Source organism: Onychostoma macrolepis, chromosome 06, assembly GCF_012432095.1.
Source record: "Onychostoma macrolepis isolate SWU-2019 chromosome 06, ASM1243209v1, whole genome shotgun sequence".
In the NCBI taxonomy this organism is placed as follows: domain Eukaryota; kingdom Metazoa; phylum Chordata; class Actinopteri; order Cypriniformes; family Cyprinidae; genus Onychostoma; species Onychostoma macrolepis.
In genome coordinates this window covers 8,077,617-8,104,901 of record NC_081160.1, presented here as the reverse complement: position 1 = coordinate 8,104,901, position 27,285 = coordinate 8,077,617, and the positions used below count along the sequence as shown (strand labels likewise).

The 27,285-nt window shown below is 36.1% G+C and overlaps 2 protein-coding genes across 4 annotated transcripts in view; both read left to right on the top strand.

Moving 5' to 3' along the window:
* Positions 1 to 18,476, top strand: part of myo10l1 (myosin X, like 1) — a 64,285-nt gene extending 45,809 nt beyond the window's left edge. For all 3 annotated transcript variants that reach the window (XM_058780113.1, XM_058780114.1, XM_058780115.1), the window contains 25 exons: positions 106 to 174; positions 261 to 343; positions 482 to 590; positions 786 to 866; positions 957 to 1,081; positions 1,169 to 1,298; positions 1,460 to 1,566; positions 2,343 to 2,619; positions 6,167 to 6,946; positions 7,534 to 7,657; positions 8,416 to 8,659; positions 8,812 to 8,907; positions 9,008 to 9,101; positions 9,184 to 9,239; positions 9,859 to 10,001; positions 10,215 to 10,409; positions 11,094 to 11,251; positions 11,404 to 11,527; positions 11,636 to 11,933; positions 12,054 to 12,261; positions 12,413 to 12,549; positions 12,687 to 12,810; positions 13,288 to 13,767; positions 14,092 to 14,283; positions 15,064 to 18,476. In XM_058780113.1, the coding sequence (XP_058636096.1) occupies positions 106 to 174; positions 261 to 343; positions 482 to 590; positions 786 to 866; positions 957 to 1,081; positions 1,169 to 1,298; positions 1,460 to 1,566; positions 2,343 to 2,619; positions 6,167 to 6,946; positions 7,534 to 7,657; positions 8,416 to 8,659; positions 8,812 to 8,907; positions 9,008 to 9,101; positions 9,184 to 9,239; positions 9,859 to 10,001; positions 10,215 to 10,409; positions 11,094 to 11,251; positions 11,404 to 11,527; positions 11,636 to 11,933; positions 12,054 to 12,261; positions 12,413 to 12,549; positions 12,687 to 12,810; positions 13,288 to 13,767; positions 14,092 to 14,283; positions 15,064 to 15,171 (4,542 nt within the window). In that variant the 3' untranslated portion in view covers positions 15,172 to 18,476. The remainder of the gene's footprint in view (positions 1 to 105; positions 175 to 260; positions 344 to 481; positions 591 to 785; positions 867 to 956; positions 1,082 to 1,168; positions 1,299 to 1,459; positions 1,567 to 2,342; positions 2,620 to 6,166; positions 6,947 to 7,533; positions 7,658 to 8,415; positions 8,660 to 8,811; positions 8,908 to 9,007; positions 9,102 to 9,183; positions 9,240 to 9,858; positions 10,002 to 10,214; positions 10,410 to 11,093; positions 11,252 to 11,403; positions 11,528 to 11,635; positions 11,934 to 12,053; positions 12,262 to 12,412; positions 12,550 to 12,686; positions 12,811 to 13,287; positions 13,768 to 14,091; positions 14,284 to 15,063) is intronic.
* A 2,094-nt stretch (positions 18,477 to 20,570) lies between these two features.
* pttg1ipa (PTTG1 interacting protein a) lies at positions 20,571 to 26,101 on the top strand. The gene is made up of 7 exons (XM_058779201.1): positions 20,571 to 20,930; positions 21,431 to 21,483; positions 22,891 to 22,999; positions 24,346 to 24,448; positions 24,778 to 24,843; positions 25,196 to 25,242; positions 25,680 to 26,101. The coding sequence occupies exons 1-7, from the start codon at positions 20,759 to 20,761 to the stop codon at positions 25,724 to 25,726; spliced, it is 597 nt and encodes a 198-aa protein (XP_058635184.1). The 5' UTR covers positions 20,571 to 20,758; the 3' UTR covers positions 25,727 to 26,101.
* The last annotated feature ends 1,184 nt before the right edge of the window (positions 26,102 to 27,285 follow it).

The window sequence follows — 27,285 nt, the reverse complement described above, 5'->3', positions numbered from 1 at the left end:
GTGAGCAAAGTTCTTATCACACAAAGACATAATACTGTTCAGCCAAGAATTTACAGTATAATATGAATGAGCTGAGTAAAGACATGAGGCTGTCTTTTTCCACAGACTAATCCCTATTATGTGAAACCCAGACTGGCAGACCATCAGTTTGGGATAAAACACTATGCTGGAGAGGTATATGAAATATCCATGTCTGTCTGTCTATCTATTTATCTCTCTGTCTGACTTTTTTCATTATATTTTTGTCTTCCTTTTTATAGGTCTTATATGATGTGAAGGGGATTTTAGAGAAAAACAGAGACACATTTAGAGATGATATACTGAACATGCTGAAGGATAGTAGGTAAGACGCAAACACACAAGTGCACAAGCTCACACACGCACTGAGGCAGTTTTATTGTGTACAACTTATGTCGCACTCTCATTTAACCTTTTCTGGATTATTCTGTGTGTGTGTGTGCGTGCGTGTGTGTGTGTGCAGATTGGATTTCATCTATGACCTGTTTGAGCAAGTGAGCAGCAGAAATAATGAGGAGACCTTGAAGATGGGCACAGCAAGAAAAAAGCCCACTGTCAGCTCACAGTTCAGAGTGAGATGAAACTCCTATATCAAGACTTTCATATAATAGACCTAAAATTGTACATGCTGAAGTACTGCTTGTCAAAACAATTAGGAACTAAATCACTAGTCATTCAACCCTGTTTTTTGTTGACATATTTTCTGCAGTCCTTTCTGATTGTCAGTGATTTATAACATTTGATTGGTTGTCTCTTCTGTCTCTCAGGACTCCCTTCATGCCCTAATGGCCACTCTCAGTGTATCCAACCCCTTTTTTGTGCGTTGCATCAAACCCAACATGGACAAGGTTAGAGCAGTCACATCAGCCAATAAGAATGCAATTTATATTCCACACATATTATACATTTTAATAATGCATTTTCTTTTGGTTCTGTAGACCCCAAACAAGTTTGACCCAGATGTGGTTCTCAATCAGCTGCGGTACTCTGGCATGTTGGAGACAGTGAAGATTCGCAGAGCTGGATTCCCTGTCCGACGCACCTTTAAAGACTTCTTCAGCAGGTAAATGTTAAAACACATACAGGTGCATGAATTTTTGTTTGTCTTAAGTTTTCTTGGAGACTGCGATTTTGTGGTTGTATACATCAGGTATAAGATCATTTTGAAGGAGAAGGAAAAGGCAGCTGTGGCTTCAAATGGAGATGAGAAAAAGAAGAGCACAGATCTGCTGACACTCCACGACAGGTCCAAAAAGGAGTGGCAGATTGGGAAGACCAAGGTGAGTGACCATTGACATCTTGCTTAATCGCTTCTCAATTGATAGTTATCTTTTTCTGTCTGCGAGGTTATAAAGGTAGACTCACACATGGACATTTTCTGTCATGTATGAGCATTTGTTATGTTTGATTGCACTAACCTGTTATAATTTTTGACCCCAAGGTGTTTCTGAAGGAACCTCTAGAACAGAAGATGGAGAAGCAGAGAGATGAAGTGCGAAGCAAAGCTGGACTGATTATACGAGCCTATCTTCTGAGATACATTGCAAGGTGTGTGTATTTCTTGGTTTTTGCACAGATTTACTTAGATTACATTAGGTATAGTTTCCAAAACATTTTCAGTACACAACATTTCTTTAATGTCATCTGCCCCTTCAAAGCACACATATTACCTATATGGCCTAGCTTCCAACCTGTCCTGATGAATTTTTATGATCATCTTGTTTTCTTCAGAGAGTTAATACCAAAAATATTTAAATATTCACTACCATTAATTTTTTGTGTTTTTGACAGAAGTCTCTTATGCTCACCAAGGCTGCATTTATTTTGAAAAATATAGTAAAAACAGTGATATTGTAAAATATTGTTACATTTTAAAATAACTGTTTTCTGTTTTAATATATTTTTAAAAATGTATTTATTCCTGTGAGTTTTTAGTTTTCAGCATTACTTGATCCTTCAGAAATGTCTTTTTTGCCACTTTTTATCAATTAATTTATTCACAAAAATAGGAAATGAATTTAATATCATATTTGTTTTCAATGTGCCTGGCACTTTTCTTATCATGTGGTTGGCTTAAATAACCACACAACCCTGGGTAGTGCTGCAGAGAGTAAACCCTTTGCTTTCTACTGCAGCCAAATAGCAAGGAAATAATGAAAGCAAAACTTACAAGAGCAAGTTTTTCAGACTATGTGTAAGTGCCTATTCTTTACCTGTTAGTGCTCATCTAGACATGTCAACAAGTAGTGTCTTAGTGAAAGCTTTAAAATACTGATCTCACAGTTACTTATTCTAAGGGAACTTGAACTGTGTACTCACTACAGAAAGAACTTTAAGAAGGCTCTGGACAGCATTCTGACCATCCAGAAGAACTACCGCGCACATTTCTATCGACGTCAGTTTCAACGGAAACACTCAGCTGCGCTTGTTCTCCAGAAACACAGGCGAGGGCAAGTGGCAAGAGGAGTGTGCCGCAAATTACGAGAAGAGAAGAGGAAGAAAGAGGAGGAAGAAAAGAAAAAGAAAGAAGATGAGGAGAAGAAAACAGAGGGAGACCATGAAAAGACTAATGAAGAGGAAAAGGAAGGAGATAAAGCAGAGGTCAGTGACTTTAACATTCCTTTTAAAAGCTCATAGACCATGCATACTAGCTGTGTATATATTTTAGGGCAAATATCCCACCTACCTTTTAAGGTCACCATTATGGTGATTAGTGTTTGTTCAGGGTATATGAAGTAATCAACATTTTTAAGTCAGTCTTATCTTATTCCAAACTTTGAAACTTTCCACCATGAATATGCAATATGTATGTTTAGCTAAGCTTTTAAATGCAAGTTTGTCTGATTATGCTGATTGATTGTAATTATTGTTGTCACATAGCTTTGTCTTTATTCGGTATAAGCCCATTTCTGTCACATAAGAAAAATGCTTTGGTAAATTATAATTATGACATAAAAAGTCACAATTATGACATTACAAGGTGAAATTATGACATAAAAGTTTAAAGGGGTCATATGATGTTGCTAAAAAGAACATTATTTTGTGTATTTGGTGTAATGCAACGTGTTTACATGGTTCGAGGTTCAAAAAACACATTATTTTCCACATACAGGTGCTGGTCATATAATTAGAATATCATCAAAAAGTTGATTTATTTCACTAATTCCATTCAAAAAGTGAAACTTGTATATTATATTCATTCATTACACACAGACTGATATATTTCAAATGTTTATTTCTTTTAATTTTGATGATTATAACTGACAACTAAGGAAAATCCCAAATTCAGTATCTCAGAAAATTAGAATATTACTTAAGACCAATACAAAGAAAGGATTTTTAGAAATCTTGGCCAACTGAAAAGTATGAACATGAAAAGTATGAGCATGTACAGCACTCAATACTTAGTTGGGGCTCCTTTTGCCTGAATTACTGCAGCAATGCGGCGTGGCATGGAGTCGATCAGTCTGTGGCACTGCTCAGGTGTTATGAGAGCCCAGGTTGCTCTGATAGTGGCCTTCAGCTCATCTGCATTGTTGGGTCTGGTGTCTCTCATCTTCCTCTTGACAATACCCCCATAGATGGGGTTCAGGTCAGGCGAGTTTGCTGGCCAATCAAGCACAGTAACACTATGGTCATTGAACCAGCTTTTGGTACCTTTGGCAGTGTGGGCAGGTGCCAAGTCCTGCTGGAAAATGAAATCAGCATCTCCATAAAGCTTGTCAACAGAAGGAAGCATGAAGTGCTCTAAAATTTCCTGGTAGATGGCTGCGTTGACTGTGGACATCAGAAAACACAGTGGACCAACACCAGCAGATGACATGGCAGCCCAAATCATCACTGACTGTGGAAACTTCACACTGGACTTCAAGCAACATGGATTCTGTGCCTCCACTCTTCCTTCAGACTCTGGGACCTTGATTTCCAAATGAAATGTAAAATTTACTTTCATCTGAAAAGAGGACTTTGGACCGCTGAGCAACAGTCCAGTTCTTTTTCTCCACAGCCCAGGTAAGATGCTTCTGACGTTGTCTCTGGTTCAGAAGTGGCTTGGTAGCCCTTTTCCTGAAGACGCCTGAGCGTGGTGACTCTTGATGCACTGATTCAGCTTCAGTTCTCTCCTTGTGAAGCTCTCCCAAGTGTTTGAATCGGCTTTGCTTGACTGTATTCTCAAGCTTGCGGTCATCCCTGTTGCTTGTGCACCTTTTCCTACCCAAATTCTTCCTTCCAGTCAACTTTGCATTTAATATGCTTTGATACAGCACTCTGTAAACAGCCACACCTTTCAGTAATGACCTCTGTGACTTACCCTCTTGTGGAGGGTGTCAATGTTCGTCTTCTGGATCATTGCCAAGTCAGCAGTCTTCCCATTATTGTGGTTTCAAAGAACAAGAGATACCCAGAATTTATACTGTAGGGATGGTCATTTATTCAAACTCAAATGTAAATATTCTAATATTTTGAGATACTGATTTTTGACTTTCATGAACTGTAAGCTCTAATCATCAAAATTAAAAGAAATAAACATTTGAAATATATCAGTCTGTGTGTAATGAATGAATATAATATACAAGTTTCACTTTTTGAATGGAATTAGTGAAATAAATCAACTTTTTGATGATATTCTAATTATATGACCAGCACCTGTACTGTACATTGTTGTTGCTCCTCTATGCTCCGCCTTTCTGAAACGTGCCGATTTTTAGAAAGCTCATCGTTCTGAGAAGCGAGGTGTGCTCTGATTGGCCAGCTATCCGGTGCGTTGTGATTGGCCAAATACCTCAAGTGTGTGACAAAAATGTTACGCCCTTACCATGTTGTGATGCTAAAACAATAAAACCCACTATAAACGATGAATTTGTTGCATTCAGTGAGGACATTATTACTGATTATAATGACTCATATGGTCTTTTTGACACTTTTGGACGCCGTGCTATGTAAAGCTAACACCATGTCTGCATTTGTGATTGTAGAAACGCTAAACAAGCGCTACTCTACACTGCTCAAAACTCGCGTTTGAATAGTCAGTAACAAATTCTTTAAATATCGAAACGTACTTACAGGCTGTGAGTCAGAAGCACCAGACTGTCCTTGCGATGTTGGAATTGCCCCACTTTATAGTAAAATAAAATGCGCTGCACACACTCGAATATTTGCGTTGTACTGTTCTGGAACAGTGTTGTAAATATAACTTTACAACTGATTTCTAGTTGTGTACTCATTTGGGTGGCCAAACAAAGTACTTTCGCTTTCACAACGAAACACAGCGTCTCCACGACATGGTGGCGGCAACAACAATATGCATATGCAGATCTTCCCACACTGTGACGTAGACATGTGGGGGCGTGTTTGAATGAGCCATTTTAGGAAGACTTGGCAGAGTCTTAACTTTTATAAAGAATATCTCTTGAGACTTTAATCTTTGCAACTTTACAGATCTTATATATGCACAAACAGCTTGTAACACTCCAAAGACCAAGGAAAACATGAAATCACATCATATGACCCCTTTAATATTATGATCAAATTATGATATAAAAGTAATTGTGACAAAAGTCATAAGTACGTGATAAAATAAAAAATAATAATTAGATATTTTTGTCAAAACTGTGGCTTTTTATCTAATTTGGACTTTTTCAATGTTATGACTTATGCCACATTTGAGAAATGCATTTGTAAACCAAAAATGCAAGTAAAGTCTAAATTATGGCATAAAATCTTTATATCAAAAATGTAAAATTATGATACAAAAAGTCTCAATTATGACACTCTTTGAGATAAAAAGGCATAATTATGACACAAAAAGTTCAGATTTTATCATAATAAGGATTTTATATCTAATAATTATGAATGTTTATGATTTTTTTTATGTCTAGAAGCTAGGTTACCATGCTTTTCAACAGCATTTTAAACAGACAAATTATAGAGCAACATTTTATTCTTAATGAAAACTTCAGACTCCTCCTCCAAAACAAATGGGTTTATGTGCAGTCTACCTGTCAAATATATATATATATTTTTTCAAACCTTCTGGCATCAAATCTAAAAACCTGTCAGAGTTGCAGACAGGTGGTGTCAACATTTTTATAATGCTTGTTTTTCTCTAACCAGTGTTTCTATATCATTCCTCTCTCCTACTCTCCTTTAGTCTCCACACTCGTCTGAGGAGCACCGTCAGATGGAGGAAATTCTGCGTTTGGAGCGAGAGATTGAGCGTCTGCAGAAGAAAAAAGAAGACGGTGTGTCTATGCTTTGTGAGAGCTCAAGACAGGAACTCCGCTTGCGGCGTGATGCAGAGGTCCTGCGTCAGAAAAAAGCAGCTTCTCGTGTCGCTACTGAATTCCTTGAACTGCTTGACACCGGAGGCCCAGAAGTCATTCCTGGTGATGCTAAACAACCTGACCCCAGACCGGCAGCCGCCACTGAGGAAGAGGTAGATGAAGGCTTCCATGCAGAGGAAGAGTGCATACCACTTCCCGAGTTCCCTCCTCCAGTGGAAGGTCCAGTGGATCAGGAGATCTTAGGCACTCTGCCACCTCCTCCTCCTGCCTTTGCCGAGGGCACAGTGGCCCCGTCTGCACCCAACGTTCCACCTGGGGCTCCTCCACCACCTCCTCCTCCACCACCTCCTCCCCCTCTCCCTGGCGAAGCCAAAAAAGAAGTTGGAAAGCCTGAAGAGGCTAAAACAGTTGTGAATGGGAAAAAGGAGGGAGAGGATGTGGATCGCACCAGCAAGCTAACTGCAGCAGAGTCTCTGCCAGACACAGAGGAACCCATCTACAGTGTGCCTGGGGATGGCGAGTCGGACTACGACCAAGACGATCTAGAGGATGGACAGAGCAGCATTGCAGCGACAGACGCAGAACATGCACGCAAGTCCACCTGCACCAACGCAAGCCAGGAGTCTTACAACCGCAGCTCAGATTCAGTGAGTTACACATAGAATGTGCATCCAAATGGAAATGTGCAATGTACTTCCCACAGTATCAGTTTGGATCTTCATAGTGGTAGCCCCATTGAAGGAACAATTAACAGTACTATTCCTTCAGTTTAACTTGTGTTGGGTTAACATACAAGAAACACATCATGTATAAACTGTAGTAATCATAGAAAGACTATTTCCTTATGCTTATTCCTCTTCTAGACCAAAATACTGTCAGATTAAAAAATAATAAGTGCAAAAAAACTAACCCCACCATTCACAAACATACAGATTTACATTGCTATCTACATGGGAACATTCTATAGACTTCTATTGTTTTTATAAACAGCTATTTATAAATAATATAACCTAACCCCAACAAAAACACTTTCTGTATTTTTACAATTTAAAACAAAAACTTTGAATTTATACCATGTTTACAAGTAGGAGCATCCTAGATGTCCCTCAAATGAGGTTTTGTCAGGTGTAGCTCACTACTGAGTGCATAACAAATTTGTCACCAATACTGTATATGGTTAAGTAGGTATGCACACTCACACACAGACCATTCACTCTATCTGTTTCTTTTTCAGTACGCTGACAGCGATGATGAGCATGATGGGTACGTGGACACAGATGAGGAGGTATCCAACGGTAAAGTCAACATCTTGAATGGGAACGGACCTCCGTATTTCCACAGTTACCTTTACATGAAGGGTAAGAAATCAAAGATGAAATCCTTTTACATTAAATGAAGTCCCTAATGCTGTGGTCCTCTACCTTTTTAAATTTAGTGCCTCCATTGTCAAAAATAATATACAAAGGGCCAAAATGTATCTGGTACTTCTGCTGTAATGACGAAGCTGCTCATTTTCACACTTTTCAGACGATACATATTAAAATAATAAAATATTTATTAATTAAAACAAATGACATAATTTTAGAACTTTTAATAAAAATAGAGCATGGCATTAACAATTCCAAGGTCATGGGTTTGATTTGCAAGGAATGCATAATTTGATTAAAAACAATATACATCAAATGCAATGCAAGTCGCATTGGATAAAAGCAGCTACCAAATGTATAAAATTCATATTCATTATTAAAATTTCCATGACTTTTCCAGGAAATCACACTTTTAAAATTCATTCATACAGGATATCCAAGTTTTTCAAAACTGTGAGAATCCTGGTTCTTAACTATAAATTATATAAAATAGAGAATGATTTAAGATAAAAAGTTTGTAAAAAGCTTGTTTTGTCATATTTTAAATCATTTAAAGACATCTTTGAGGCCCCCTTAGAAGTTTGCTGTGATCCCCTAATGTGTTCCAGTCCCCTGGTGAAGAACCTCTGTCCTAATGTTAATGTAATACCATCTCTTAAAAAATGATAAAACAGCTGGGACAATGTTGTTCTTGAACTGACGAGGTATAAAAGTACAAATCTTCTTTGTCTCTTGCGTCTCATCCACAGCTGGCTTGATGATCCCGTGGCGCAGGCGTTGGTGTGTTCTGAAGGATGACACGTTCATGTGGTTCCGCTCTAAACAGGAGTCGTTAAAGTCAGGCTGGCTGTACAAGAAGGGCGGCGGTCTATCTACTCTCTCTCGCAGAAATTGGAAGATGCGCTGGTTCGTTCTGCGCGACTCCAAGCTCATGTACTTTGAGAATGACAGTGAGGAAAAGCTGAAAGGGACAATTGACATCCACTCAGCCAAGTAAGTATGAGAGAATTAGGAAACAGTATTGTGGTATCATGATTCATGAGGTGTCTATCTCAGGTAGGAAAACACTTTTTGTGATTGTTTTGTGATTTGTGAACTTACAGAAACCATGAATCAGGGTTTATCAAGTTTTTTCCTATTTTTAGGGAGATTGTGGACAATCATGAGAAAGAGAATGCTCTGAATATTGTGACAGATGAGAGAACATACCAAGTGTTTGCCGAGTCACCGGAGGATGCCAGGTATGTTGACACTTTTATGTCTAGGCCTATGTGTTTTCTGTAATTGGACCAAACTGCTCTCCCTCACTCTGCATGCTGTCTTCTGCTCTTCTTCTCTTAGTGGCTGGTTTACTGTGTTGAGTCGGGTCCAAAATGCCACCCCAGAGCAGCTGCTGGAGATGTCTCATGAGCAGGCCAACCCAAAGAACGCTGTGGTCAGTGTCCTTACACTACGTGCACTTTCACCATTAAACCTCCTTTCAGTTTTGACAACTGGCTTTGCTCTCTTTCTCTCAGGGCACACTGGATGTTGGATTGATTGATTCAGTTTGTGCTTCAGACAATCCTGACAGGTGAGTATCATCTTTGTTACAGAATACTAAGGAGAAAACCAACTGCTGCAATTACTTACAGCAATTGAAGCTGAATTGTGTTATTTTTTCTTCTTCTATAGTTTTAATTTTTCATTTTGCATTCCCATTTGCTTCAGTAGCAAAATAAAAAATACACAACAGCGATTCTATGATCTTCCAAAAGAAGAAAAATGTATTGATACACTGATTACAGTGATTAAAAAGAAATTGTCACTTCCTCAGCTGTATGTAGCAGTGTTAATTTTTTCTGATTTAATGACAAAGTATTATAATGCAAAGTACAGTGTTTTAAATGTATGTAAAACAAACAAACAAAAAAAAAGTAAAAAAATAAATGAAAATTAAAAAACTTTTTTAATTGCTACATTTACATCAATAACTGGGGAAACATATCATCACAGTCTGAAAAGGGTAAGCTATTTGTTGACTGTATCAAAATATTAGTAGTTTCATGCTTATGTTATGCTAATGGCACAGAAGTTACACATTTCACCTTTAACATTTTGAACTTGTACAGCTAAATATCTGAAGATAAAAAAGTGACTAACATTGCCATTTTTATCTGGTGCTAACACAACTTCTGTTTCCTTCCAAACAGGCCCAATTCATTTGTAATTATCACAGCCAATCGTGTGATCCACTGTAACTCAGACCTGCCGGAGGAAATGCATCACTGGATCAGTCTGCTGCAGAAACCCAAAGGAGACTCCAAGAGTGATGGACAGGAGTTCCTAGTCAGAGGTGTGTTATTCATCTTTAACAGAGTTGTAACCTGAATTTAGGTACCAAATGAATTTTATTTATGGTTGATTAGGTATATAACATGTCCATGAGTATTTGGATTCAAAGTGATATTACTGTCCTATTATTAAGGACAGTGTATATTTTAGGTTCTTTAACTGGTCACAGTTTGCTTAAACTGTGTGTGTGTCTGTGTGTTCTTTTGTGACACAGGATGGCTGCACAAGGAGATGAAGGCAGGAGCCAAAAGTTCTGCTCTCAAACTGAAAAAGCGCTGGTTTGTCTTGACTAACAACTCTCTGGATTACTTCAAGTCTTCTGAGCGCAATGCATCTAAGATGGGCACTCTGGTTCTGAACAGCCTGTGCTCTGTGGTCCAGCCTGAGGAGAAAAAGTTTAAAGAGACAGGTGAGTATGATATGATCATGATATGATGTGACTGAGTATTCATACTGAGTAATGATGTTATTAAATGGAATTACAACTCATGCTGCTTGAGTAAGTAATAGAACAGAATAGGAATGTCCATACCATAGCTATAACGATTCAACACAGAGGAAAAATATATTTGGAATCACTTTTAGAATAATTTTTTTTACAGCTGATGAATGTTAAAAAACATCCGGCGCTCAATCAGAAACCACCAGATTTAAAGAGTTCAAGCATTTAAAGTGGCAAACAACATGTATGTAGTTTATGCTTGTAATAAACAACATTATCTTCTGTTGGTGTGGACGCTAATATAGTTATCGTTGTAGTTAAATAGTTATCATTCTTGGTGTAAATGGACCTTTTAGAGAGAAATCTTTTCACAGATTCAATTCACAATTAAGGAAGCAAAAAATAATTGTTTGGAACTGTTGGCAAGCATTTGCTGTATTGTTTGCAGTCTGCTGTTGACAGCAATTACAGAGTGTATTTTTAAAGATAAAAAACTATTTATTTATAATACAAGTTTTTAATTTGTTGGTTATGTATGGTCATTCATTTTGCATTTATTTAAAAAATGTGATTTAATTTTGAAATTATGAAGATGTTTTTCTTTTTATGAACTAAGATACACGGTGATGCTGATGTCTGGTTACACTGCAGGTTACTGGAACATCATAATTCATGGGCGTAAACATTCATACCGTCTGTACACCAAGTTGCTGAATGAAGCCATGCGCTGGGTGTCTGCCATTCAGGGCGTCATTGACAACAAGCCGCCCATCGAAACGCCCACCCAGCAACTCATTAGGGACATTAAGGTAACCAGTTTTTAAAACATAAGTCTGTTTTTTGCACTAAAGGTTAGAATAAAACTGCTGTTTATGTTTATGTTTTAGATAAAACTGCTGTTTAATAAAAAATGGCACATAAATCTTGGCCTTTCCTTTGACCTTTTCTGACATTTGTGTAGGAGAACAGTGTGAACTCTGAGGCTGTGGAACAAATGTATCGAAGAAACCCCATTCTGAGATACACCCAGCATCCCTTGCATTCACCTCTTCTGCCACTACCATACGGAGAGGTCAGCGAAAGCCGTGAGTATCGTTCATCAGCTAAATCACTCACACATCTAAAACACACAAAAACTGACACATCATACATATCCAACAATCTTACTAACAGATCTCTCTCTCTCTCTGCAGTGCAAAAGGAGAAGGGTTATGGAAGCCTGCAGGATGAGGCCGTGAAGATCTTTAACTCACTTCAGGAAATGGAGATAGTTTCAGACCCTGTCGCCATCATCCAGGGCATCCTGCAGACCTGCCACGATCTGCGGCCACTGAGAGACGAGGTGTACTGTCAGCTGATCAAGCAGACCAATCACGTGCCCCAACCCAACAGCCCTGCAAACCGCGCACACTGGCACCTGCTCACCTGCATGAGTTGCACCTTCTTACCCAGTCGCGCCATCCTGCGTTACCTCCGATTCCACTTGAAAAGGTAAGAGAGAGAGATGCTCATTAAATAGCCTCTTGAAGTTGAATAATGGCTATATTTCCCTTTCAAAGGTCATTTGACAAATACTGCAATTTTCGTGTCTTTCTGTGAATAATGTCTCAGAGTTAGAGAGCGCTACCCTGGCACTGAGATTGAGAAGTATGCCCACTTCATTGGTGAGTCCCTGAAGAAGACAAAGACCAGGGAGTATGTGCCCTCTCAGGAGGAGATCGCCGCCCTGCTGAACAGACAGGAAATGACAACTACTGTGTACTGCCATGGAGGAGGGTCTTGCAAGATATCCATCAACTCACACACCACAGCTGGAGAGGTGAGAAGAAGAGAAAGAATGTTATCGAATTTATTAGCATACTCAGACATCATTTTAACATCTCTTCTTTTGAACTGTATAATGAAATGACACACCATGTTATGCAAATTAGGATGAAAGTGACATATTTTTTGTGCTTGTCTTTGTCAAGGTGGTGGAGAAGCTGATTCGTGGTCTGGCAATGGAAAATAGCAGGAATATGTTCTCTTTGTTTGAGCACAATAAGGTGGAGAGTCGGGCTATAGAAAGCCGTGTAATTGTAGCAGATATGCTTGCAAAGTTTGAGAGGTAATGTACAGTTCATATGGTCTATGTTGATTATATGATTTTGAATGAATGGTTGCTCTATTTCTGTATTTAAAACTATCTATAGCATCTATAAAACCTATATTTCTGTACATGTAATTTCTGCTTTGCTCTTCCAGGTTGGCAGGTAGTGAAGATGAGGAGGAGGAAGGGCCATGGAGGCTATATTTCAAGCTCTATTGCTTTCTTGATGTGGAAAGTATGCCCAAAGAAGGAGTGGAATTTGCCTTCATGTTTGAGCAGGTAAATTAATTATTTCTATTTTGTAAATTTTGTAGAACCATCATAGAGAATTCTTACTATTGATTAACCCATTTAAAATGTTACTGATCTTGTTTGTAATCGTTGCTACTTTAGTAATTGTTGCTAACCCTTGTAATCAAAGTTTACGGAAGTCATTAAATGGAATTTACCTAGAAAACGCAAAACCTTATTTACAGTCTTCACATCACTTTGCCTCCAAAACCTATATATATATATATATATATACTGTAAATCGCACTAGCTAAATGAAACAATTTACAGTATGTTTCATTATATAAAACCATATTATATTAAAAATACATTTTTCACTTGTATTTTCTACAATTTAAAACCAATTATAAATAGAACAGAAGTGAAAATATGCTTCAGTGTCATGTTTTTCCCCTATCTTGTGATATAGCATGTTATATTCTTTAATTCCCCCTTATTTCTCTCTTTTTTCACCATCTCTCTTAGGCTCACGAGAGTCTCATCAGTGGTCATTTCCCAGCCCTTGAGGAAACCCTCCAGCACTTAGCAGCCCTGCGACTGCAGTACATCCACGGTGACGTGGCCCGTACGCCCTGGAGCCTAAGCAGCGTCTACCCTGTTGGACGACTTCGCACCCGCATACTCCAATCCACTAAAGCAGGGGGTGCTGGAGTACCCGGGGCTAGTATAGTTGGGCCAGGAGGTCACACTTTAGAACGCCGGAAGACCAACTTCCTTGATGGGACGCTGAGACGCAGCTTCAAGACGGGATCGCTGAAGAAACAGCGTGTGGAGGAGGAACAGATGTTGGAGATGTTTGTAAAGGAGGAGATGTCAGCCACACTGACCAGCGTGCTGGAGAAATGGAGCCGTCTACAAGGCATGCCTCAACACCAGGCCATGCTCAGCTACATGACCGTCATCAAAGAGTGGCCGGGATACGGGTCCACACTGTTTGATGTGGAGGTATAAATAATTTCTTTAAGGTTGAGAGTATCCCTATTATTATTATTTTTTTAATCACACCTCTGGTTCAGATTATCAGGGCTACTACCTAAATATATGGTTACAGCCTTGTAAAGTAGAAGTTTTTATCATTACTAACCCTAATCCAAGCCCCAAAGTGCTGTTATTTCAAACCTGTGAAAATACAATTGGAACTAATAATTACCTATAATTCCAACAGATAGCTAAATTCTGACTCAGCTTTCCTTAATGTTACAGTAAGTCTAAGCATTTAGCCACTGATGTTAATGGTCATTGTTTGTGTTTTTATTTCTCTGTCTGCAGTGTAAGGAGGGTGGCTTCCCTCATGATCTGTGGCTGGGGGTCAGTGCTGAAAACGTCTCTGTGTACAAACGGGGTGAACCCAAACCACTCGAAACTTTCCAGTATGAGCACATTGTTTTCTTCGGAGCACCTCAGCCCAGCACATACAAAATCATTGTTGATGAAAGAGAGATGTTCTTTGAGACGTCTCAGGTAATGCACTTCTGTGCCTCTGTTATCAGTACTGTGTTGGACAAAATGTTGTTTAAAGGTGCTGTATGTAGGATTTTGACTCTACTAAAGCATGAAAATACCATAATATGTTTGCAGATATTTAAGAAACATGCCAAATTAACATACTTGTTTATCTGAAAAACAATTCTACAGTCAGTTATTCTCCTTTGAAAATGTGCATTCCGGCCCAGAATGTCTGTGTTTGTTATGGTTTGTGAAACCCGCCCACTGCCAGTTTACCCAATTGTATTTCGGCACCCCGGGTTGCCATTTGGCGGAAAACACAGCGTATTTAATTTCATTCATCGGCATGTGCGCTCGTTCCTGTTGGTGTTGTTAATCTGGCAACCTGCGTGTGCGTCAAGTCTGAGGAGGAGGGGCTGGGTGAAAAAAACCGTCTCCAATATTTTGAATTTGGACTGCAATACCTAGTTCAACCGCTGTATGTCAATCCTACATACAGCACCTTTAATTGTTTGTATATAAATGGTTGAGGAGCATTTGAGTCTTTTGAGGATGTACACCACTGTCCAAAAGTTTGGGGGTCAGCAAGATTTTAAAATGTTTTTGAAAGATTATTCTTAGGCTGGATTAATTAAGTAAAAACAGTAATACTGTGACACATTTTACAATCTTTGTTCTAAATTGAACCTATAAGTCTAGCACTTCTTATTTAGTCACTTTATTCCCTTTTCTGTGATAGGATCAGCATGTGATTTTTAATATACTGATTAACAAGTTTTTGTTTTGTGCTTCAAGGTGGGTGAAATCACTAAGATCATGAAGGCATACATCAATATGATCGTCAAAAAGCGCTGCAGTATCATGTCCATCACCAGCAACAGCAGCAGCACCTGGATGAGGTGATCGACACCAACCAGCGCCCAAAGTGTCTAGCAACACAATGTGATGAAAGTGAAGTATACTACTGACCGTTATTGATTGGAGAATGAGAGCAGAGAAAAAACAGAGACTTCACCCTTCCAACAATTGAACTTAACCTACTGGAATCCTCTGTATACCTGTCCTAAATACAACAGCACATGTTTATTTAGTATTTATCGGACCAATTTCACCTTTACAAAGCACAAGCCTGGTAACCTGCTCACCGTTCTTTCCCCTCACTGCCAGCACCCTGACTGATGACCAAACTTATTTATTTTCTTCTCTCTCCTTCTACATTTCACTCCCGTCTATACCCTCAGTGATGTTGTACCTAACCAACAACCACCTACGACTCCATTTACCGGTAGTTTTACACAGGTGTGTATATTGTGCTTGTGTGTGAGATCAGAGTTTGTGCACACACACACACACATACAGGTGAATGCTTTGTGGAGCACATACAGAGCTATTTTGTATAGCCATGACTGCTGGAGGCCGTTCAAAGAGCTGGAGGAGAAAGCTATGTGTTAACATTCCCATTCATCTCAATGGCAGCTGCTCGGCTGGCCCAGGACACCCCAGAAGTACGCTGTTTGAATTCTGCCATCTTTGCTCGTGGCCGCTCAATTTCACATACAGGTTTTTTTGAGCCAATCACCTGAGCCATAAATGCCATGTGACTTGAGCCGCAGGAAAATGACATCATGGCAGCTCTGATTGGCTGATGGCAGCAAAAGGAACATGCAACATGATAAAAAAAATCTGCTATAGTATAATGAAATGTGTGCAATTTATATGTTGCTTCCAAAAAATTTGCCTTGTGCCCTCAAAAGTGTAGTTACAAAATCTACCAGCAGAGGCCACCTGGAGTCAGTCAGCCAATCAGATCACAGTATATCTGAGGCTGGCAGTATGTGGATATCAGCAGCGACTGTTAAGACTGTCCACATGTTATCAGTGCAACATTCTATTTTGTATTAAATTCCAGAGTCTATAAATACATATGCTGAAGTGTTACATTTGATACTGTCTAAATTATTTGTATTTACAGTAATTACAACATTTTCCTTTTTTGTTATTTTTGCCAGTGATACAAAGCTTGTGTAATTTTAACTGTACCAAGGCACAAAAGCATACCCATTTTGACCAGTTTGGTTTCCTAAGCACCTCTATTCACTATTACAGAGATCGGATAACGGTTATGAAGTGTTATGTAAGTAGAGCCAGTTCTGCCTGCCCAAAGCGAGCAATGAAAAGTACTGTATTAAGCAACAGCAGTCAAGATTCAATAAGCATGTATTTGTACTGTTTCAATACGTATACGTAATATTAATTGTGAAACACTTACACTTATTCTATGATTAAAGCACTTAAACTGTTTAGAGCCTGACATTTGATGCTAAATTATGGGCCCACAGTATGTAAGGCTAGAGATCTTTCAACTATCATTCAAACGTTTGGGCTCAGTAAGATTGTTTTTTTTTAAATACTTTTATTAAGCAATGATGCATTCAGTTGATCAAAGGTGACAGTAAAAACATTTATAATGAAATAGTATATAAATGCTGTTCTTCTGAACTTTCGATTCATCAAATAATCCTGATAATAATAATTCCTTGAGCACCAAATCAGCATATTGGAATGATTTCTGACTGATCATGTGACACTGCTGGCTAAAAAAAGAAGACAGAAAACAGTTATTTTAAATTCTAATAATATTAAACAATATTAGTGTTTTGTATTGTATCTGACAGCAAACGTTTGAATGGGATATATAGTCCTTGCATACATTTGAAATCTCATTAAACTGTATAATGTCATCATATCTGACTGCACAGAAAAACCAGCACAAGCTAAGACAAGAGGGTTTTTGAATTTAAAAAAAAAAAAAAAAAGGCTTTGCTTAAGGAGCATATAAATCTTATGAGGATGTATGTAGTTTGCTGGCATGGACATTATACCCATTTACTTTACTGGGAAAGCCTCAGATTCTTTAAAGTGCATTTTGACCAACTGGTGGCTAATCTTACGTAGCTGCATATCTTTTCCCTCAAACCACAGGTGAAGTGACCATCTTGTCTTTTAAAGAACTGCCTGACAGATTACCATAAACATCTTATATTAAACAGACATTAAGACACATTTTTATTTCGCTTTCTGGCATTTTATCATGGCCAAAGCAGCCTTTTTGTGTTTCATGTCATGATGGAGCTCTGCTAAGACTGTTACCAGAGTGGCCATGCTGCCAGAGAGATGACAGACAGCAGACATAACAGAGATCTAAAATGGACCATAACACCAAAAAAAACATCCACTGACTCTCGATCCACACAGAATGAGTCTAAGTATGCCTGTTGTTTTTATTTATGTGAGTATAATCCTGCGACAGTACCTGTGTAATTTTGCTGTTTTATATGCAACTATATTTGTCAGTGTAACGCAAGGTTTTTTTGTTTTTGTTTTTGTGAACGTGTATGTCTGAATTTAACAATGAATTTAAATAAGGATAATGATGATGGAATATGATGAAGATGTTTAGGGAGCTATGTGTATGGGAATTTCTATTATTGTTGTTATGATTATATTTATGAAACAGAATGGGTGGGTGAGGGTTTGGTGTATTTATCTGTTATGATGGTGTTATTGTTGATAATTGGAGAAATTAAGGTGTAGGTTTACTCTTTCATGCTGATCTCAGTTTTTTGGAGGCTTAGATCAGCATTAAAGGGCTGCCAACGCTGTGAAGAAATGGATAGAGTTGACTTATCATGAATAAGTGGAGAAGATTTGATGTGACGGTGTTTTTAAGTAACAAGCAGTATGTGTTGATGTTACTGTGTGTGTAAGTGTGTGTGTTAAGAGAAGGTGGTGTCTGAGCAGCCGGAAGTCTCAGGTGCTAGCTTACACTCTGCCTCATAACACACATTAACACACACATGATCACAGACATGCTCACACACAAAGATCAACATAAAACATGCACTCAGATATAGCACGGTTGGTTCTGTCTCTCTCACACATTCACACTGGGGTCCTTGCTCAGCTGCAGGCAGCCAGTACAAGGCCTGAATGTAATTTCTTCATTGCCATTGTTATAATACTATAAATTATAGCTTACTCAAAAAAAAATAATAATAATAATAATTGTGCTTGTTAAAATATTGAGAGAGAGAGAGAGAGAGAGAGAGAGAAAAAGTTTTCTTTTGTAACTGGCTTTACAAAATGCTTTAATAAATTATTGTAATTTATCTCAAGCACTGGTTTCGTTTGTATACTGAATATATGGTGTTTTATTTATTATCCACCAGAGGGTGCCAAAATCTGGTTAGGCGTTATATTATTACTGGGCGTTTCTAGGGGCACTTTTAGCCTTGTGAAGTTGAATAATAAAAAAACTTGTTCAAAAGTCATGTAACACAGTCTCATAAGTTTAAATAATTTGTCTAGTTTTAAGGTCTGTAAGAGGACAAACTTAGATTACAAGAGAAATTGTTAATATTTTACATTTTTTCCAACCTGCAATGAACAAATGTCATTTTCACCACATCTCAATATACAGCTGTTTATTTAAAAATAGAATAACTTATGCCACTCAAGAATTGTCTAAGATCATTTTTGTAGTTTTACCAGTTTTTCCACAATGTACAATAATTATACACTTGTCAATGATATAAATTAACTGCCCTAAGGACCAAATGCTGAACTGTACACCTGTCACGCTCTGAAATGTAATATTGGTTTGGGTAAGAGCTTATTAGAAAATAAATATAACTTAAATAATTAATATTGAGTAGAGCATGATCTCATAAATTGTGGATACATGTGTGATGAGAGCTTTTTAAATATTTTTTAAAAATATGTGTGGTGATGGAAATGACAGGGTGTTGTGGAAATGACGATGAATTAACGTGAATGTAGATATATTTATTAGAAAAAGTCTTAAACTCATCACACTCATTAAACTCAATTCACAAAGTCATTAAACAAATCAATTGTACTTTGTAACCATAAATGTAATTTCCACCACAGAGGGCAGTGTGGTGGAAATGACATTTCTGTAGTTTTTTGTGAAAAAATGGAAGATAGCTTCACTGATTAGCTTTGAATTAATACTTAGCATTTCATGTATGCAAAATACTCTTATTTAACTTGAAATTTTTAGCTTTTTTAAAAAAACCTTGAAGGTACAGCATGGTTGGAAATGACGTAGAATAAATATATTAACTGATCAAGCAATATTTACCTTTTTCTTCATTTGTTGTTGATGAAAATTTAAATTCCCTCCATGTCCAACATGTGCTCTGATGTCACTGAACATTTCCATAGAAACCACCTAAGCAATCTTTCACACAAACTTTTTAAAGGGACATTACAGTGTTGTGGTGGAAATGACACCAATACTGTGCGACAGCTATATTTTGTATAAAAATAATATTGATAGTGGTCTCACATTAAATACTATAATGTATTTTAATTATTTTACTAGTGCTTAATTCAGGTATATTAATAGTTACCAGATAAGTCATATTTTTAAACTGCATTTTCATTGTTGACGTTTAAAAGTCTGGGTGTGCGACAAGGAGAAAACAATGATTCTGATACCTAAAAGGAGGTTGAAAAGTATGAAAAAATCATTATAGAAAGGTAGTAAAAAGTTAGGTGGTTTTATTGTTAGTTTGACAAAGAAAGAGGAATTTATCCAAAATTATATGTATTTTTAAAAATATGACCAAAGAACATAAAAGTGCCCATAGTCTTAGAATCACCCAGAAATAGGCCCGTTAGCCAATAAGAAATATGACTCATATAACATAGGCCTAATGCTAAACAATTAATTATTGTACAAATAATAAAAATAATTCAAACAATTAACATGTATTTTACTTTTAATTTATCTAGTTTAGGCTATGTGTTAACGTTATTCCGTATTGAACAATTAAGGACACTTTATCTGTTATACATATTACATATTTCATATACATGTTTCATATAGTACAAGTACAAAATAATTACACTGTAGTACTATGCATACACAAATATACAAACAGTTTATGGGAGATTTGGAAACGTATAGGCTATGCTGTCCTTTTTATTATTTAAAAGATTAAAACATTAGGGTGAAAAAAAAATCATGAAAATATATAGACCTCGGGATTAAACAAGCTTTTGCTTGTGAATATAAAATTTAGCCAACAAAATCATTCGCGAAATCATTCTCTAAAAAAGGTTTGCCAGAATTTCGCCATTGGAAGATTACATGAGCTACCTAATAGCCTATTTAAATTTAAACCATCGCTGTTGAAAGATTACAATGCAGTTTTTGCATTACATAGCTACTACACAATAATAATAAACCACGCCTTCACCGACGCATGTTTGTAATTTAAGCTCGTGAAGGATGTTCAGCGCCATGAAAGAGAAACAAAACTAGAAAACTTGTTCCCAGTTTCTGGTCGGAGGAAGTGTCTGCGCTGAGGTTTCAAAGGGAGATATTTTACTGACCAAATTTATTACAAACTAACAGAGGAGTCAGTTTTATTTAGGTGTTCGTTCATTAAAAGAAGAGAACATGAAGTGTATTCCTCTCGTCCTGCTTCTCTTTGGTTTGAGCTCAACGCTGGCACAGAATATTGCAGATGCTCCAAATATAACAACACAGGCTACACAATCTTCAACTACGACAACACAGACTACATCACAAACTACTACAAGTAAAGCACCGACTACAACACCACGTCCAAGTAAGGCAAATAGATACTTTTGGCTGAAAACATTCTAGAGGGAGATAAGATTCAATGTGTTTTTTACGGTTGTAAAACCTCTAGTTTCACAGGTGTTGAATTTACATACAAACAAATTTAAAACTTGGTCTTTGTTATTTGACGGGAGTTTACTTCACAATAACCACACTTATTTTATTTTTTTGTAGCTATCAGTTTTACTACTTATTCTAAATGAGCAAAGCCCATTGTAGAGCCCAAACATAAGACCTGCTGTTTAATGTTAAACATTTAATTCCCCTGGAAAACCAACTGCCTTACTCTGATTGATTTCCCATGCTGCTTTTTTCTTTTCATAACTAACCAAGGCAACCACTGTCTCATAGGGAGTCATTGTTGCCTAATATATAGAGTCAGGCAGCACTAATGAGCATTGCTGTGTTTAACACAGAATTAGATTCGTAAGTTTCAGTTCATTTCTATAACTAACATGTCCTCTCTCACACTTCTCACTTTTCTAGGTTGTGAGAGCAAGAATGGTACAAACTGTGATGAGTGCTTGGCATATGTGGATGTGAGTTTGAATCAAATTTTGCCTCTCTCTTTGATGTTATTGAGATATTATTGTCTTTATATGTGACCCTGGACCACAAAACCAGTCTTAAATGTCAATTTTTTTCCAAATTGAGATTTATACATAATCTGAAAGCTGAATAAATAAGCTTTCCATTGATGTTATGATAGGACAATATTTGGCCGAGATACAACTATTTGAAAATCTGAAATCTGAGGGTGCAAAAAAAAATCTAAATATTGAGAAAATCGCCTTTAAAGTTGTCCAAATGAATTCTTAGCAATGCATATTACTAATCAAAAACGACGTTTTGATATATTTACAGTAGTAAATTTACTAAATATCTTCATGGAATATGATCTTTACTTAATATACTAATGATTTTTGGCATAAAAGAAAAATATATCATTTTGACTCATACAGTGTATTTTTGGCTATTGCTACAAATATACCCCAGCGACTTAAAACTGGTTTTGTGGTCCAGGGTCACATATGTTTGCATGTCACAAGTCAACAAAGCCTGTTTTATTCACACTATTGGTATTGGTGACCATACTGTATGAGAGAGAGAAATGTATAAATGAGATCTGACGAGAACCAAAAACATGAGATGAGAAAGAGTGACTTATCAGAGTGACAAGGAAGTAATGAACTCAGCAAGCAGCAAGATTTGCAGGATTTTTTTACACTTATCAGATCATCACGTACCTCACCTGTGGAACAGGTTTGGGCTGTTCTGGGTGTTTACAGCTTCATACTCTTTCCGAGAGCTCAGCGTCACTTGAGACGTTCAGTGAACTTCCCTTAAAAAGTCAGTCTCGTAAATATTCATAAACGGTCGACCTTTTATTTAGTGGTGTTTGCCAAAGCAAGCATCACTGTTACTATAATTCACCAAACATTTGACCAAAAATCCAACCCTGAATATTAAACCTGAGTAACATTTGTGACTTGAATAATGCTTCAAATTGTAGCTTATCATGAAGTGGTGTGCTAGCACTTTTCTAAGCAATCAGAGTTAGTTTTCCCCTGTTAATATTTTACATTTTAAACTAGTTCTCGTGTGCTTACTCATGGTGCTATCAGCTCCATCAGTGCATTTGAATTGTTTGTGTATAGTTTAAGAATTCGGTGTGTTGTTGCTGCATGATGTTGACATTCTGTATTTGTTGAGACACTCCCAAACAAACCTTTTATATACCACAGGCACGCACACACAGCTTTTCTCACAGTTAATGACGTGTGTCAGTATCAACCCTGTAATAACTCGTCTCTTCTGATGTCATTACCCTCATCGTCATTGTTACTGTAACTATCTGCAACCCTAAATTCAGAGAATAAAACATCTCGAGCTTTGAATAGTGGATACAGTGGATGACTGTATATAACAATCTTTTGTCTTTTTAGTGTCTGTGGTGCATTCCAACTAAAACATGTATAACATACCCAGCCAAAACCATCCTGCCCCCCCATTCCCTCTGCCCACTGAGTGATGCTCGATGGGGCCTTTGCACAAGTAAGACATGTTTTTAAATTTGTCTCTCACTTATTTTTCTACATTTGTTATTTACGACACCGTGTTTCCCAGCCTTTATAAACTTCTTTCTTTTCTTCCTTTTTAACAAGACATAGCATAACATATCATTTAAATCACAAAATGATAATTTAAATGACAAAATAACTGCATAAATAAAAATAAAATAATAATAATTAGTAGGAATGCACAGAATACAGCACCATACCAGTTATCTAGTGGGTACTTAAGGTACTTAACTTTCTATTTTGTAATGATAATTAAAAAAATATAGTATAGATTTATAAAAAAAAATTTATGATTGGCCTTGGCCATAATAGTTTATTTCAATAGACTAAAACAATCATCCCTAATAATTAATACTATTAATATTAAGATATTTGTAAGTAATGTAATGATTTTATTATTGTCTAATAGTAATTATCTGTCATTATTATGTCAAAAAAACAGAAACGTTTATGTATATTAAACAGACACTTAACCCTCATAATGCATTAAAAATCTGCATATTATTTGTGCATTCCAGATCTGTTTTGGACACACAAAAAAATCATTGTTTTATAAAACAGTTTTAACTTATTAGGCCTATGTGATTAGCAACTTCTCATTAATGAGTGAACGTTTTGATTGTTACATTGTTTGATTGTTATGGTATTACCAAGTTATTACTGCATGTACCCCTTTTTTAATTGCATATGAACCACTTTTTTTTTTTTAACTATTATGCAAAAAATATGTATATTTTATTTTTCAATATTGATTAGAAATTTTATTTGAATATATCATTGTATGAAATATAAAAACATATAATCAGAGAATTATTAATCCCATTGGAATGAATGGATTTTAATTAAAGTCTGAATTTATAACTCATGATTGCTCAAAAAGTCAATTTTTTATTTCGTAGATAATTTTACAAAAGTATTTTAACACCTAATGATACTCCATACATACAAAATGTGTAACATTTTTTTAAATGGCTATATCTAATTGAAAAAAATGTCTTCATTTTGCAAAGTTTCATTCCCTTACTAAAAAAATAATTATTTTTAGAATGTTTTATTTATCTCTTGATCAAAACAGACCCAAATGTGTTATGAAGGTTGAACATAATTAAAATTGGTATCAGTCATAAACAAGCAAACACACAGGATTGTCTGTAGTCTTTTCTCTAGTACAAATTCCAAATTTAACAACTAAAAATGAACTACAGTACTTCATCAATTTGACCATAATCACATGTGTTTGCCATAAATGTTATATGAGTTGATACAGCATCACATTTTTTTAACACTTTCTACAACTTTGTCTTTTTTGTGTGAATTCAGTAAACTTCCAGATTTTGATCATTACACTGTCAGTGGCTGGAGCGCTCCTCATCATTGGTGTTTTGCTGTGTATATTCTGCTGCTGCAAGTGTGAGAACATTGGGTAAGTCTGCACATACGAGATGTGTTTGACCAATTGTATGTCACATCAACTTTTATTATATGGTTGACAAATAAGTCGCACCCTCCATTTAGCTTTCTTAAATACTACAGGGAGTTGGTGTCACCTCCCTCAGGCTGTGATTACTTTTGCTTGCATAAATGTAGATAAAGTCAAAATAATCAGACTTAGACTTTTACTTTTACTTTCTTTACTTATTGGTTAGCTTTTCTGCATTACTGTAAAATGGCAGAGAACCAAGAGACCACTAGATCATTAAAGAAAGGCCTTGACGACTCAACTTTCTCAATTTAACAAACTTTGTCTTTCAGATCTGCTCGATTTGAAAACAGGATGAACCGGAAAACAGACAAGACAAAAACAAAACAAGAGCAGAGGTAAGAGTGATTGACATTTGAATATTCAAAATGGAGATGACAGGAAATACAAGATAATATGTAAAACCAGGTAAAAGGGGAATAATTGACGTTTTCATTAAGTACTTTGTATTGAACTTCTGCTTTCATCAGTACATATATATGTACATGCAGATGCATCATGGGTAGTGTATCAACATTGGAATTTTCAAAGCAGACAAAACATATTATGTTACGAGGAACTAAGATGTGACAAATGATGTTCTATGAGAAACCTGTTCTACAGCTGTAATGATTACAGATCGTCAACATACCTTTGGGGTGTGAGTGTGATTTCACAATTAATTTATGTTCTTGTGTTCTTGTTTCACAGAAAAGCTGAGTTGAAGATTAGACATGATGAGATCCGACAAAAATATGGTGAGTCAACAATTCCCTCATCTCAGAAACGGCATAAATAAGTTAATTTGAACTGGTTGTTACGCTGGCAGTGCAAGAAAAAAAAAAATCATGCTGTCAATCAATATAAAGGTAAGGAGCATATGACAGTGTTTTAAAAATAGGTCCAGCCTAGTGTTTTGGAATGTTTTTTAAAAAATGCTGCATGTTTTTAAAACACTATGACTAGTCAAATTCTTTATGAAGTTGTGCTCCCTCTAATGGTAATTATTCAATTTGGTCTCTTGTGTTTCTTCATAAAGAACATTAATGAGCGAGATCTTCGAGATTTTGTTCAATGGCCTTTTTTTTTAGAAAAGAAAAAGATGTTTGTTTCTATATATTTGTTTGAAATGTATATTTGATTAATTAATATAATTTTATCTGTTGTGTTTTTTTCCCCCTTTTCTCTCTATCAGGTCTCAGCAGGGCAAGTCCTTATGCCAGATTTGACAGTCCCAGCTAAAATGATGCGTGCACTGTTTTAAAGATGAATACTTTGACTATCTGCTGCCTATTTGAAAATTGATTGATGAAATAATAAGATTCCATTACACTCAAAATTATGAGTTTCCGATCAATAATAATAATATGAAAGTATTTTTTTATTATTTTAATCAAAAATAGGTTTCACTGAAACAACAATAATAATAATAATAATAATAATAATAATAATTGGCTCTCATCTGAAGCCAGTTGTGAGCTAGGTTTGGAACAGATTGAAGGATTACTTATTAGTCCATGACTGTTTTTCATAGCCTAATAGACCTTTTTAAGATAATTGGTAAATACCTGCTGATGTAATATACTCATTTATTGAATAAAAAAATAATTAAAATTTGGTTGTCTGTTTTGACTTGAATGTAATTTTACAGTTTTGTTTTGTTTTTCAAAAAATTGTCAGCGTGGAGGTGTTTAATGTTAAAATTTTATTGACCTTGGGATATGAGCTGTTTATTTAATTTTTTCTATAAGGGTATAAATATATATATATATATATATATATATATATATATATATAGCTATTTTATAATATTACTTAGAAATGTTATATATATATATATATATATATATATATATAGCTATTTTATAATATTACTTAGAGAAATGTTATATATATATATATATATATATATATATATATTTATACCCTTATAGAAAAAATTAAATAAACAGCTCATATCCCAAGGTCAATAAAATTTTATATATATATATATATATATATATAGCTATTTTATAATATTACTTAGAGAAATGTTATATATATATATATATATATATAGTTTTAATCAACTAACACTTTGAAATCTATACAATATGACAACGTTCATAAAAATGTAAACATAAAATAAAAACTACACCAGAATGGGAAATGTGTCTCTCAGTAGGGGTGGCAAGTTAGAAGTCACTGATAAACTTATATGTGGGTTACAGAGCTGAAGGTTGAGGTTGATGAATGCAATCACCATCGCAATTTGTGTAAAAATTGTTAAAATCAAATCAGATTATTGGGTTGGATAAGGGTTAGATACAGCTAAATATTATGTTTTTGATTTTTCTCTGACTGCATGCTAATAAAACACATACATTAGATATAAAGGCCAAGGGAAACTAGGCCAAACCAGCATTTGACTGTGACACATGGCCTGAGCATTCCTGTGTAACATAAAAAGACATTTGCTTTCAGTCTCTCTTTTTACCTTCAGTACTTGTGTTAGGATTCTTTTAACACTAACAGCACCATTGTGTACAAATGTGACCCTGGACCACAAAACCAGTCATAAGTAGCACGGGTATATTTGCAGCAATAACCAACAATACGTTGTGTGGGTCAAAATTAGCAATTTTTCTTTTATGCCAAAAATCATTAGGATATTAAGCTAAGATCATGTTCCATGAAGATTATTTGTAAATTTCCTACCATAAATATATCAAAAATCAATTTCTGATTAGTAATATGCATTCAATATTTCGATTTTTTTGCACCCTCGGATTGCAGATTTTCCAAAAGTTGTACCTCAGCCA

Bases quoted from the DNA above. Each gene is read 5' to 3' on its own strand.
- pttg1ipa (XM_058779201.1), top strand. From the start codon at position 20,759: ATGAAGTGTATTCCTCTCGTCCTGCTTCTCTTTGGTTTGAGCTCAACG. The intron at 20,931-21,430 runs GTAAGGCAAATA...TCACTTTTCTAG, and splicing joins GACTACAACACCACGTCCAA to GTTGTGAGAGCAAGAATGGT. The intron at 25,243-25,679 runs GTGAGTCAACAA...TCTCTCTATCAG, and splicing joins TGAGATCCGACAAAAATATG to GTCTCAGCAGGGCAAGTCCT.